The 15,115-nt window shown below is 32.1% G+C and overlaps 1 protein-coding gene across 1 annotated transcript; it reads right to left on the reverse strand.

The window, feature by feature from the left end:
* Positions 1–4,756: 4,756 nt before the first annotated feature.
* Positions 4,757–5,974, reverse strand: LOC140451622 (uncharacterized). Its single transcript, XM_072545468.1, has one exon. It carries the CDS (start codon positions 5,972–5,974, stop codon positions 4,757–4,759), a length of 1,218 nt encoding a protein of 405 aa, XP_072401569.1.
* Positions 5,975–15,115: the final 9,141 nt, after the last annotated feature.

The raw sequence follows: 15,115 nt of genomic DNA on the forward strand, positions 1-15,115 counted from the left end.
AGACTAATCCAATTGTAAGTAGCAAGCAGTAAACAAACAACATCAAGAATGGCAACAGTACCCTGTCAGTTGGTAATTTTAACTGAAGATCCGGTTCATTTTCCTATTGAAACGGCTTTCCTTATTATAAAGGAATTGTTTGTGTAAGTATTGAGTTTATTATTTATACACTTTTTTCCTTGTTTATTTCACCATATTTGCATTTGATGTTATTGTTTATCTAAAATAATTTTATACATAATTTTATTTTGTTTTACCTCTTGATATTTTACTAATTTATCTAATTTCTTTTTTCTATATTCTATCTATGTATTTTTTATTCTAATGATCGTATTTTAATAACATTTTTATTTATGATTGTTTAATTTCGTTAAATTTTAGCTATGGTGTCAAAGAGGTGTCTCTTAAGGGAAGTAAAATATTTGTGAGTCTCAGCTATACACCCAATAGCAAAAGTCTTAAAAAGAAATTTGGGAATCTTCCGGTTCGGTATATGAGGACCAAAGTAAAGACAGAGCAAGAATTCCAAATTTTAGAGAATGTCGTAAAACGATACAGATTTAACTTGTTGGACGATGAATTGGAAGAGTTTGAGCGACATCAACAAGTCCAAAAGCAACTTGGGTTGAAGAGACCACTATACATACAAGAGGCACCGGATGAGGCTCTTGCCTCAACATCAAGCAAGAAGCAAAGAACGGTTCCTCCAAGTACAATAGTACATATAGAAGAAGAATGTGATGAGAATGATCTGAATATAGATCATTTTCTAAGTCAAAGGACATAATAAACAAGTAAGTGCTTTCTGCTTCCCACTAGAAAAAAGGTAACTAGTATATATTTTATTTCAGATATGTGTTGGTATTGGAATGAAGATTGAGCGAGAGGAAAATATTTTTGTATGTATATCTGTGTATATATTTTTATAGATTATAATAAAACACTTTTTAATAATATCTCTTTATTTATTTATTACTTACAACTTTTATTCTAATAAAAAATATTGATCAATTTTTTTTCTATATCGACCATTCTTTATTTCACTGTCTTTAAAAATTGATAAGAATCCATAATTCTCTTTCCAGCATATCGAACATATTTTTTTTAAATCTTCAAAAGTCATATCTGTTCCGACGTGGTCATTGTAAATGTGTTTTAGGTTTAAATCGTCTTGTTTGAATACAATTAAAATATTTGCATTGTCTCTTATAAGGTGTTTAGGTATTTTTGCATAACTCTGACTCAAATAAAATGGATCCACCTGAGAATGTCGAGACATGCTAAAGTATTCTCGAATAACATCTTGGTTGTCACAAGCAACATCATCAAAGATAAAAATTGAATTGGGCTTCGCTTCAGATGGGTGCATTATATCCGTACTTCCACTGTAAGTATAATATCCTATTCCTTTAATTGGTTCTAGCAAAGTTTCTAAATATTTGTACTTTGGTTGCATTAATGGTTTTGAGTAAATATACACATTTTCAAATTTTAATCCATTAGCATGTTCCAATAGACTTGTCATCACATTGGTCTTACCACAATTTGAAGGGCCAACTATAAGACATCGAATAGTTGAAGGGAACAAAACTCCATGCTTTTTAAACTTATTCTCAATTGGTTCCAATAAATTATTCAACACATCAAGCGTAGTCTTTTGTTTTACAAGCTTCATGTCTGGTATCAATTTAAAAATAAATGTCTTGTGTGTATCTATTAATAAAAGACTATTTTTAATTTTTATTTTTTTATTGTCAACACTTTCTACAATATTTATACCAATAATGAATATTAAATACATTGTTTAGAGCACATTGTAAATTTTCATTGTTATGTTGAAAACATGGATGTGATTTAAAAATATGATTCATAGTCTCATCGGAAAGTATATTAGGTTCATCTTCTGCACAATCAATGCGATTTTCCATGAATTTTTCCAAATATTTTTTTGTTTCATGATTTCTTACCAATATTGTTTCGTCTAATACGTTGTCGTGTAAAAATTTTGAAATTTCTTCATATTTTAGATGAGTATCACAAAAATGCCAAGATTGCCAATTTAAACCATGGTTTTGAACACATTGTTGTTCGATACATTTTATATATGACTTATTTATCATTGCTTCTGTTACTGGTAAAACAACCATTCTGTGTATAATGTTTTCAGTAGTAGGATCTAAAATAGCAATTTCCCTACAAAGAAATACATCTTCCCCAGGAAAAGAGAAACCTTGGATATCCACAATGAACATGTTTTCACTCTCTCCATATTCTCTAACAACAAACAAAATCTTGCAAGTGGAACGTCTTTTACATATTTTTCTATCCCCTCTTTATTATATTGCGTCACTTTTATCTATCCATGAGTTGTGAGAACTATCAAAACCTAACCACTTGACAAAAATTTTATTTTTCTTTCTCTTTAATACCTTTTCAACTAAATAACTGTCTTTATGTTTAACTTTTTGTAACTGGTCCTTATAAAATCCCCCAAGAATTTCTTCACCTTTATAGTCTTTTAAATAATATGTAATAGGGTTTCCCAGTTTTATTTTATAAACAGTGAAAATTTCATTAGACCAATTTGGATTGTATTTTTTGTCAAAAACTCCTCGATGTTTTGAAATGCGTACATGATCACCAATATGAAATTTTTGACTTTCCAAATCGACAATTTTAATGTGATTGTATACAGTGTTTAACAATAGTTTTTCATGCTTCTTCGTAACATCCACTGGTTTCATTCCTATTGTTCTGTGAACTTTATTGTTGTATTCATTAACAACTTGTTGTAAAATATTAATCCATTTGTAGGTACCGTTGAAACTAAACTGTTTCCAAATCATTGATTTAATCGTGCGAATAACTCGCTCAGCAATCGCAGCCTTTTTCTCACTGTATACATTGTAATGATTAATATTATATTTTTTCATCAATTTTTTCATATGGGGATTAAAAAATTCAGTTCCCATATCGGTTTGAAGATTATTTGGTTTTTGCTGTTTAAACACATACTCCATACATTTGGCTACTTCAACACCTGATTTATTTTTTAGTGGTAAAGCCCATAAAAATTTTGAAAAACAATTTATTACAACCAAAATATATTTGAAATTTCTGTTTGTATTTGAATATTTTTGCATATCAATCAAGTCGGCTTGGAACAAATCATTAAGAGATTTTATAATAATTCTTCGTCTTTTAAAGTTAATTCTTGCAGGTTTGTGTAACTCATTAACGATATCTCTTTTAACAGACATGATATTTATTCTATAATGTTTGCCTCTTTTAGTTCTTCAATAATTGAATTTATTTCATTTGTATGTCCTGTATGGCCAGCTAGCTGTGAAGATAGTAATAAACGTAATCGCTCTACAAGTTCATTTGGATCATCCCAGTGGACGTAATCGATTTTATTGTTGTTTACTTCCATAACCAATCCTTTACCTTCTGTTATTGGTGCAATTATTTTTTTATATTTTTCTAATCTACTACCATCTATCTGTTTACTTGATCTGTAATGCCTTCTGTGAGCATTCGTCGCTACAACTATCTTTTTATAGTTATTCTCATCTTCATCTGTAAAACTAGCTGGATATTTCTTAAACAAAAGCTCATATAAACCTGGTGTTCCCCTGTACCTTTTCTTTTTTAAAAGAATATCAGCACCATCTAAATCTATTTCAGAATTCCCAATCAGTAGCTTTTCAGATGTTTCATCAAATCGAATTCCATATTTATGATCAAATTCTTTGTTTAGAACATCAGCGTGCATATTTGTAATATATTTCCTAGGCAATGGATCATATTGATATCAGTAGTCTACACGCGCCTGTTTAGCAATATCTTCAAATCGATTTTCAGTCATCCACTTCAATGTTGTCCAATATCAATTGTTTGATTTCACTTGTTTCAAAGTCAGTAGTTTCATTATCGTCATCATCGTTTTTAATGTACCTTAAAGGTTCATCGTTTTTTGTTTTATTTTCTGGACTGGACTTTAACTTGTTCTCGATATTTTTCAAGTGTTTTGTAATTGGATTAAATAAATCTTCTTGGATTATTTGTCCTTGTTTTAATTGTCTTAATTTACTTTGGATGTTTCTCCGTTTAGTTATAAGTTGTCTTTTCAAATCTTTATTCATCGTAAAATGTAGGTATTCGCTTAACTTCTGAACAGCTCTGGATCAGGTCCCGAACAGGTCCTGATCAGCTTTGAACAGGTCTTGAACAGGTCTTGAACAGGTCTTGAACAGGTCTTGAACAGCTTTGAACAGGTCTTGAACAGGTCTTGAACAGCTTTGAACAGGTCTCGAACAGGTCTTGAACAGGTCTTGAACAGGTCTTGAACAGCTTTGAACAGGTCTTGAACAGGTCTTGAACAGCTTTGAACAGGTCTTGAACAGGTCTTGAACAGCTTTGAACAGGTCTCGAACAGGTCTCGAACAGGTCTTGAACAGGTCTCGAACAGGTCTTGAACAGGTCTTGAACAGCTTTGAACAGGTCTTGAACAGGTGTTGAACAGGTCTTGAACAGCTTTGAACAGGTCTTGAACAGCTTTGAACAGGTCTCGAACAGGTCTTGAACAGCTTTCAGATTTGGTACTAGTCTAGCCCCCAATTAGACACTTATGTCAACAAGGTTATGAAAATATTTATTGTGTACAGGGTGTTAAATAAGAGTAAACTTTTTTTTTAACTTTTTATTTATACTTAAAAACCCAAAGTACAGATTTGCTTCATTAGATGAACTACAGTTAAAACATTTGAACTACATTGGTTAGAGGATTATAATTAACAATACGGTCATGTATAATTATACAATAAGCAGTTGTGTTAGCTGGTATATTCTTATTAGTTTCTATTTCTATTCTCATATCGACACTTCCTGATTTAATTGATTCATTTTGTCTGCTGCAATCAATAACAAATATCGGAGCAACAGCACAGAATTGTAACATAGTAAGGCATGGATCTCCTATGGATTTGTAATAGTACGACGGTTGAAATTGTGCATACATTTCATATGCAAGGGCATAATATCTTTTACTAAAGTTCAAGTTCAAATTGTCATACGGGTACATTTCAGAATTTAGAAATAGCTTTAAGTTTGTAAGATTACAGTGATCAAAATAGCTGTTCTCTTCTTTTATTGCATTCTTTTTGGCAGTTTGTAATGCAAACAAAACAAATCTTGGTCTCTCCAATAGACTGGTAGTTTTTACATTCCAGTTAAATTTCATTGTCTGAGGCAGTAGAGGAATTTCATGATATTCCCAGCTTCTATATGCAAGCTCCAAACTGGACCCATTTTCAATAAATTTATATAAACGTAACTTTTCTGAATCGGACACTTGAATATGAGGCATTTTCCATATTAATTTAAATATTTCCACTTTTGGTTTCAGTTCAGTTTCTACTGTAGACATTACTGCATTTAAATCAGTTGAACTTCTTATCAATACGAGTTCTTGGCGTATGTTAATAAGAATTTTTGTAAAATCTTCAAAAAATCCAAGTACAAGTTTGAGTGGAATACAAACATTAAAATTTCCTGCTTTATCAGCAACTGTTGGTGTGTCATTAATACTCCAACCTATACAGTTGTATCGATTAGATTCGGTTTCTATGAACGAAGCATAGTTTTTCATTGTCGTTGTTATACCTAAATTTCTCACTCTATCTATTACACAGCCTCCAATTTCATATCGTATTTCATCAAATAAATGCATCAAACCATTATTAATAAAGCGCAAAGTATTGCTTTCTTTCCCATCATTCGTTAAACGTCCTTTAATATACAGATAACTCTCAGAAGGTAGGGTGTATATATCTTGAGTCTGAATTGGTATTCTTATTTCATCACAATGATTAAAAGTTGCATTGGCATAGGGTAAATGACTGTGCATTTCTCGACTCACAACTGAATTGTCAACCAATACACGATCTCCAATATTTAAAATGTTAAAACTCATATTCACTCTTCTTACAAGTACACCTCAAGAAAATCCCTAGTATTCTAGTATTAATAAAAAACTTTATTCTACACCAAGTATTTCTTTTCTTTTTCCCTGTCACTGTCGTAGTTGTTGTGTTTTATTTTAAATCCTAGTGAGGTTAAAAAGACTTTGTTTTCTGTTGTCAACGGTTTGAGAGTCTGCTTGTCACTAATGTTTTTATCAACACTCTTAATATTATATACACTGTCCACACCTGGATTAAATTTGCTACAGTTGTAAATTAAAACCATTATTTATACTTTTTTTAAATGTAGTCTTAACGTAATAACTTCTCGTGTGAAATTAACAAGATTACCGTCCTGGTCAACTATTTTAATGAAAATTTCATCAATATATCTATTTGTGACAGGTAAATAAATTACCTTTTTTGGAATTTCCACAATTTTGTAACCCGGTAAGACATTTGGATAAAACATGTGGATGATATGACCTTGGTTTTCATTGACGTATGAATTAGTGATTAGATTACATTCCACACAAATAGAATTAACCTTTGTGATATGCACAGGATTCTCAGCTACATGAGTCTTTAAAGGTGAGCGCCGTTTTGGTGTAAATCCCAATAAGGGAGCAATGGTATTTGGTTTTTCAAAATGGATTACTTTGTTGCTTTTTATTTCACATTTGAGTGTATTGTTATTAATTCTCAATATCAAACTTGTAGGTTGATCTATATTATGATTTTTTCTAGGCATACCTTTACCAATTGTATTATTTTTTTCTTGGCTCTTTCCTTTATTAATTTCTGTATCATCTTTATCTGGTGTTTGATCTACTTTTAATTCTAATTCAGTTATTTTTTCAGTTAAATAATTTGAAAGATCTTCGACTTCATAAGAACCATGTGGAATCGTTATATCGTAACCATCTATATAAAACTTGTTGTTTGTTTGGTCTATATTTGGAATTGTATTGTATGACATGAAATCTATTAAACCTAGTACATACTGTTCATTTTCGTTTAAAATAATTGGTGGGTAAATTTTTGTTGATAACACCGATTCTCTTCCAGATAACACAAAAGTGTACGACATGTTCAAACGATAATCATAGAGTAAATAAAAGAATATTCTTTTAAAAAGGGTATTTATTTAAAAAATCTAAACACAATTGTCCACAATTTACAGTGTTATAAGTTTGATAAATTTTATGATTATAAACAATTTGAGAATAACCATTTGAATTAAAGTATGATATAGCTTCCAACGGTGGTCTCAGATTACCAAAACTATCAAAATATACGACTTTGGATTTATTCTTCTTGTAAGCTGTCCAATGAGTTCCAGGACCGTCTTTATTGTCTAAATTAATAATTCCACTCTCATGTTGCCAAATTTTTTTCGGAAACCCATTTCTCATCATTACACCTCTAAAATGTGGGATTTTCATTAATTTTGCATATTTTTGTAACTCTACATTTGTCAAAGCATGTTTTGGAATTTTTATTTGATCCATTTTCTTATTCATAAAAAAATACCCATTCCACTTTTATATGGTTTCAAGTATAAACCTTTTCCAATTGCCAGTGCTTCCATTTTACGATTATGACGTTGTTTTTCGAGTAAATCTTCTTTAGCTGCTTTTGCGTCGTTAATAGTTTTCACGATAGCTGATGTACCCCCAGCAATAGTGCCCAATGCGCTCAACCCAGCAAATATCGGTATTAGAGGTAATATACCCCCAGTTTTTGGAACTTGGATTACTCGACCACGTGGTTTTTTAATGTTTTTGTAGGATTTCACAATTCGTAATGCTTGTTGAATAGCTTCCCTTAACGTTCTTGGTTTGCTTTCCAATAGTTTCTTTCTAATGTCTCGAATTACTCTCAGTAAACTAAATGACTTTTGCTTTGAAATTTTTCTTTTAGAAGATGAGGAGGAGGATGTGACCTTTCTTTTAGTGCTGTTTCTTGTCTTTTTCTTATTACCAACCATCTTGACTGTTTCCAACCAACTACCCATAATACACACAACAACAAGTCTTTATTAAAAAAAAACGACAATAGAAAATAGAGCATATATTAATTATTATTAATTACATAAAAAAATTTTAAAATTACTGTCTTCTAATGTGGTTGTTTCCTTCGATTGGAAATGGTAGCGGTCTCCTTTCCAATGGGTAATCGGCATCTCTATGGGGTTCTAAATGGTTAAGCCTCCCTAGTTGTTGTGCTTGAACACCCTCATCTCTTTGCCGATACCTACTAAATTCTCTCGTGAAGAGTCTTGTCCTGGCATTGTCTCTTTGCTTAGTATGGAATTCAACAACACAACTCTTAACTCCCATTTCACTGTTATCTTTACTTTTTTCGCTGTTGAACTGTTAACACACAGTTTATTAACAACGATACAGATCAGACTGAATTAGTTATTGGTATATGTGCGTATATATATAGTATCTACATATTTTTTATTATATTTTTTAATTTAATACAATTTACTTATTATATCTTAACTTTTTTCTTAACTGGATCATCATCATCCTGATCTTCATTGTTTATGTCTCGTTTTCTTTTTTGGGTATTGTTTAATAAGTAATTTAAGTTGATTTTTGCTTTTTTGACACCAACTACATTGTCATCAATTATTTTTCGTTTTTCTCTTCTTTTGGAAAGAAGGTCATCATCATCATCAACAAAATCATCTGTAATGTCCACATCCATATTCTTTTCTAATTGTTTTGCTCTTTTATGATTTAAAAGCTTTTGTTGTATTTTTTGTTTATTTTTTTTTACATTTTGTTTGCATTTACTTGATTTGGAAATAGTTAATCCTTGGAGTAATAAAGTACAATGGTCTATATTTTCAGTTAGTTTTTCTAAATTATTTTTAGCTTTGTTCAATTCTTTATTACAACTTTTTGTTACAGCTTTATATTTAGTAGAACCTAGACCCATACCTAATTTCACTTTTGCTTTCATTGCACCAGCTACACCAAGTGCTGCCAATTTTTCGGAAAATGCTGTATGTTTCGATCGAAACTGTTCAAGAGCTTTTTCACCTAGAATCTTATCAGCCTTATGTCGTTCGGATAGATCTTTATTTTGAGAATATGCAATATCATGTTCACGACACGCCTCGTCTAATCCATTTATTCCCCTATCTCCTCGTGCTAGTCGTTTCTGTAATTTGGTGCCGGGGCCACAAAACCTATAACCTCCAGGGATGTGCATTTCAAAAGGTAATTTATTAATGACAGCGTTTAACATATTGGTAGCGTACTCGTAGACGATTTACAAATTAATACATAGTTATTCTAAATATTAGTCTTTATATATTTTTTCTCTTCTTCAGACAACTGACCTCACATTTCACCAAACATACTACTTGGTATATTTTTAGCACCAGATCTGGATCTCAAATATTCTATGTAGTCACAGTTTATACAATTCCTACTTTATTGCAATGCAGAAAATAGTACAAAACATGTTTATCATTAAAACGTTTATTATTCCAAAATTAATTTATCATTATCTAAATAAAATGTGCTTATCTGCATATAATGTATTTTGGTGACCTATTTGACCTAAAAATGCATTGACGTCAGCGTTATCGTTAAATATGTTTATTGCATGTATAATGTGTTTTCGATGAAGAAATAAAAATTTAATCACGTTGCATAGCGTGTTGTAGATTTGCGTCAATGTATTTTTTTTTTTAAATAACTTGTTTCAAAACAAATAAAATTTATAGTATCAATCCAATATTGTTTTATTTACATCTACCCACATATATCATTAAAATATATATACACAATAAAGCATTTATGTGATACATAGTTATTTTTCCTTTTCCTACAAGTTTCAAAAGTAAAGATAAGACTAGGCAGGCTAGGCTAGGCAGGCTATACAGATATATCTAAGCATCGTACACAAAAAAAATTTTTGACGCAACAACACCTAAAATATTTCCAAGTCTCAATACAAAATTTATTTTTTCGATCACCCTGTACAAATTTAACGAAAAGAAGAGGAGATGAAGCGATAAGCGATGAGTTTTGCACTCGACATACAAGGTGGTCCGTTCCACTCAAAGACACCCCCTCTGGTCATTGTCGACCGATTCTTTTACTTCTTCAGGACAGGTAAGACAAAGAAGAGACAAGTGTAAAAACATACAGGTAACGTAGGTGACAATTCTTCGGCTGAGAAGAAGAGATCTAGAGATAAGCGACTAGTTCTTACGACCCTCTGGTCATTGTTGATCACTTCTTCGGGAGAGAAGAAGAAGAGATCAAGCGATAAGCGACCAGTTCTTACAACCCTTTGGTCATTGTCGATCACTTCTTGTACTTCTTGTACACCCCCAAGGTCAAATCATGGCATCGATACCTTCGCATCGGAGACCCTGATGGACAGGTTACCAAAGTGATTCAGGACCCCGCTTCCTTATCTACTAAAGACATTGCTAAAAGGACACTAAGCTTAAAACGTCAGAATAACTCAACGTACGACAACGTGCAAGATATTGATGGAAAGGGTAGGTGATTATGAATGTCTTAAAATAAAAAAAAACGCAAAGACAATGACAAAACGGTACTAAGCTTGAAACGTTTGAACAACTCAACGTACGACAACGTGGAAGGTATCGATAGAAAAAGGAGGTGATAATGAATATGTTAAGGTAAAAATCAAACGTCAAGACATTGTCAAAAAGGAGACTAAGCTTCAAACGTCCAAACGGCTCAACGTACAACAACGTGCAGGATATCGATAGAAAGGGGTGGTGAGAACGAATATGTTAAGATAAAAATAAAACGCAACGACATTGACAAAAGTACATTAACCCATTAACGCCTACGGGTCCCATATGGGGACACAAAACCGGCCTCTATTTATGTGGGTGTACTAACTGACAAATTTAATTTGAACGCCATTGACTGCGAACTAATCGTTCGAAATGCTCATCGGATGCGCCTGACAAGATCAGTTGCTTGTTGTACTCGCGAGTGAGAGGTTGTGCTATTTTTTATCGGACAGATTATTTTCGACGACGAAAATATGGACATCCCATTACGGTAAGTTAAATTATGTCGATCTTATTTATTTTATTGTATATCTAGGCGATCGATTTTATTTAAAAAACGTATTTTCGCAATACTGTTTGTTGATTTTCTAAATATATGGTTCTAGTTTTTCATAATTTCGTCGTAAACGTCACTGTCACCATATGGGACCAGTAGGCGTACTACGGACAATATGTATTAACCTATAGTTTTATACGATAATTTTAGTTTCAGAGGAATAACTCTTCAAGAAGCGTTAGATATCGCCTACTAATCTGATAACGAAGTCACTGATATATACATACAGCCACCTGACTGTCAGGATCTGACCGATGAGGATTCAGGGATGAAGATGAGGATGGAACTGTTGAAAATTTGAGTAGTCGTCAACTGTTAGCTCCAGCTGAAGTTGTATTTTCAAATGGTACGAGAGTGGAGGACACGTCTGAAGATTTAGCAAATGAGCAATTACCTACTGTGGTACAAAGTGACGCTAAAGCAAATTCAGTACTGATGGTATTCCATGGTATTCTTTATGTGAGGTGGATGGACAATAATGTGGTAACAAAGGCCAGTACGTGTTTTGGGGTTACTCCAGTGAAATCTGTAGGGAGATTTTCAAGGAAAGATAAAAGAAACGTACCTATACCACGTCCGGATGTAATTTCCAAATACGATAAAAACATGGGAGGCACCGATCTGATGGATGCAAATGTATCTTGGTATGTAAAATATATTGATTATAATAATATAATAACATACATTGTTTCAGTTATCGTATTGGTGTAAGATCAAAAAAGTGGTACTGGTCGATATTCACATATCTTATTGATGTATCTATACAAAATGCTTGGATTCTCTACCGCAAAAGTGGCAGAAATATCAGCCAGTTGGAGTTTAGGCGAAGTATTGCTCAGGTAATGTTATAATTTACTACATATACACGTATTCTTACATGTTACTTGTGATTTTTAGACATATTTGGCAAATTACAAAACGACAGCTAAAGGTCCAGGTCGAATGCCTAAAGCTGCTGGAAGTAACAGCCGTGTTGGAGACGATGTTAGATTTGATGGGCTAAACCATTACGTAGTAGTAGTGCCAGAAGGAAAAAGAAGAAGATGTGCCGGGTTTAATTGTATAAGCAAAGGGCGTACAATGTGTATCAAGTGCGATGTTGGTTTATGTTTAGAATGTTTTATGAAATTTCACACAAACACTTAATTCAGATAATATTTTGTGTATACCCTGGAACGCCTACAGGGCCCATATGGTGACAGCATGTTTTTTGTATATTTTGAAATAAAAATTTATTTTTTTCCAAACGTAGGTTAATTTTACACCTTTCTTTATGAAAGTTACAAAAAAAAATCGTATATTCAAAAAATTTTTTTTCTCGGCGTTAATGGGTTAAGTTTGAAATGTCTAAACAACTCAACGTACGGCAATGTGCAAGGTATCGATGGAAAGGGTAGGTGTTATTAAATATGTTAAGATAAAAAGCAAACGCAAAAACAATGCCAAAACGGCAATAAGCTTGAAACGTCTAAACAACTCAACGTACGACAACGTGGAAGGTATCGATGGAAAGGGGAGGTGGTAATGAATATGTTAAGGTAAAAATCAAACGTAAAGACATTGTCAAAAAGACACTAAGCTTAAAACATCTAAACAACTTAACGTACGACAACATGTAAAGTATCTATGGAAAGGGGAGGTGGTAATGAATACGTTAACAAAAAAAAAACAAAGATGACGGTATTGTCAAAAGGACACTAAACTTGTAAGTCTAAAAGGCTCAACCTAAAATTGCGTGCAAGGGGTAGAAATGCAAATATCGATAGAAAAGGGGTGGTCACGAACATGCTAAAACAAAACACAAATGCATAAACATTGCCAAAACTACACTACAGCAAATCTCTGTTGTTATTAGTCAGATTACTACGTGTAACACGTTAACTGAAAGAGGAGCGATATTTAATACGTAAACACAAAAAACAAAAGACAAAGACATTGTCAAAACGGCACTATATAGGATCTTTGTTGCTACTAATCGGATATAGAAAATAATAATCAAAGCAGTCTACATGCAAACATTAAAAAACATCGAAAATCATGAGCGGCAACACGTAATAAAAATATTTTAAAAAACATCAAAAATCATGAAAGGCAACACGCAAAAAGTAATAAACACATACAGCCAAGAAAATAATATTCACAAGCAGTACACATCAAAGAAAATACGGTTAAAATACATACTCAATTATGCAAACGAGACATAAACCTGTAAATTAACAACACAGAATTGTAAAAACGTAGCGAGTACATACCCAGACAGGCGTAATCTTTGGAAAAAAAACGAGAAACAACCAAACAAAAATTTGTGAAATATGCTCAAATACAACAAAACTATGTTAAATACTGTCAAAATAAATACCTGCAAAGAAAAATGAACAAAGTATAGCGTGAACAATGGTAAAATATAATAAACTATGTAAACTACAGTTAAAAAAAACACCCTACAAAGAAAGAAGAAGCAAAAAAAAATAACATAAAACATAACAGAAGAGGTACTAGTGTGTACAACAATTAAAAAAAAAGTAATAAACACGTACTGAGGGTTAGCAAATAATGTTCAACTAAAATCGACATACAATGAAGTAATAAAACACTTATCGATGGATAGGAACTAATGATCAAAGCAGTCGACATACAATAAAAAATACATTTGAAAAACATCAATCATATAAGAGGCGACACGCAAAAAGTAATAAGCACCAATCGACTAATAGGAAATAATGATCAAAGCATGAAATGATCAATGAAAATACATTAAAAAATATCAAAATTATAAGAGGAAACATACAAAACAGTAATAAACACCTACCCGTCGGAAAGGTAATAAAATACAGTTTATACAATAAAACATATTGAATTATGCTAAAAACGAGACATGAGACAGACAATTAGCGACAAATAGCAAAGAACATCAAAAACGTTTACAAATACCTGAGTTCATATCCGATAGATGTAATCTTTGGAAAAACGAGACAAAAAGACGGAACTTCTGTGAAATATGTTAAAATACACTCAAACTATATAAACTACAGTTAAAAAATAATTACCTACAAAGAAATAAACGAAAAAAATATATATAACGAACAAACATATCTTAAAACAGAAGAGGTGCTAATATGTAAAACAAGAGGGGTTACAACCTCACGGCAAAATACCGTCTAATAAAAAAAGCAAAGGGCAAGCCGCCTAAACACAATAACAATAAAATAAATTATTAAAAATAATTATTTCTAGCAGCCGTAAAAAGAAATAATGCATAAAGTCAACGAAATACCGTGAAAAATACATGAAAAACATCAAAAACATACACACAAAATGTAAAAAAATAGAAAAAAGCAATCTAGCATTTAACATGTAATTGTGGCAATAAAAACATCAAAAAGGACAAGAGGTGTTATACATAAACAAAAATTACTTGTCACTATCCGATGGCAAAAGAAATTAGTGCATAAGTCGTCGAAATACAGTGAAAACACAGAAATAAATACTGCTAAGGGTAAAGATAAAAACAGTGCCAAAATACTAGAGTAGAACTAGACGTTCTTTGGAAAAAATGAGGCAACCGAACGAAAATCTGTGAACTATGCTCAAATACAATAAACTTATGTAAACTGCTGTTGCAACTAAAGAACTGCAAAGAAATAAACAAATATACAGGGGTGATATAAAAAACTACATGTAAATTATTGTCAAAAATAAACACCTGCAAGGAAAAGAAGCAAAATCTAAAGTGAGAAAAAAAAATGCTGAAATATAATAAAAATATTTAAAATACAGTCACAAAACACTATTTGCGAAAACACTCACACTACGGCTGCAGAAGCTTGGATATTGTCTATGTACAGAACACATCGACCCAGTGTTCTCAGAAAATAACACAGAAACAGTAGACACACTAACAGTGGATGTATGTTGCAGATGCTACAGACTCTGTCACTGTAGTGTCACACGCCGTTTGTACCGTTAAATATCACAGAATACTAGCGGTGTGTAACAATATAGTTTCTGAAGGAT

The sequence above is a fragment of the Diabrotica undecimpunctata genome, chromosome 10 (genome assembly GCF_040954645.1).
Source record: "Diabrotica undecimpunctata isolate CICGRU chromosome 10, icDiaUnde3, whole genome shotgun sequence".
NCBI lineage: Eukaryota > Metazoa > Arthropoda > Insecta > Coleoptera > Chrysomelidae > Diabrotica > Diabrotica undecimpunctata.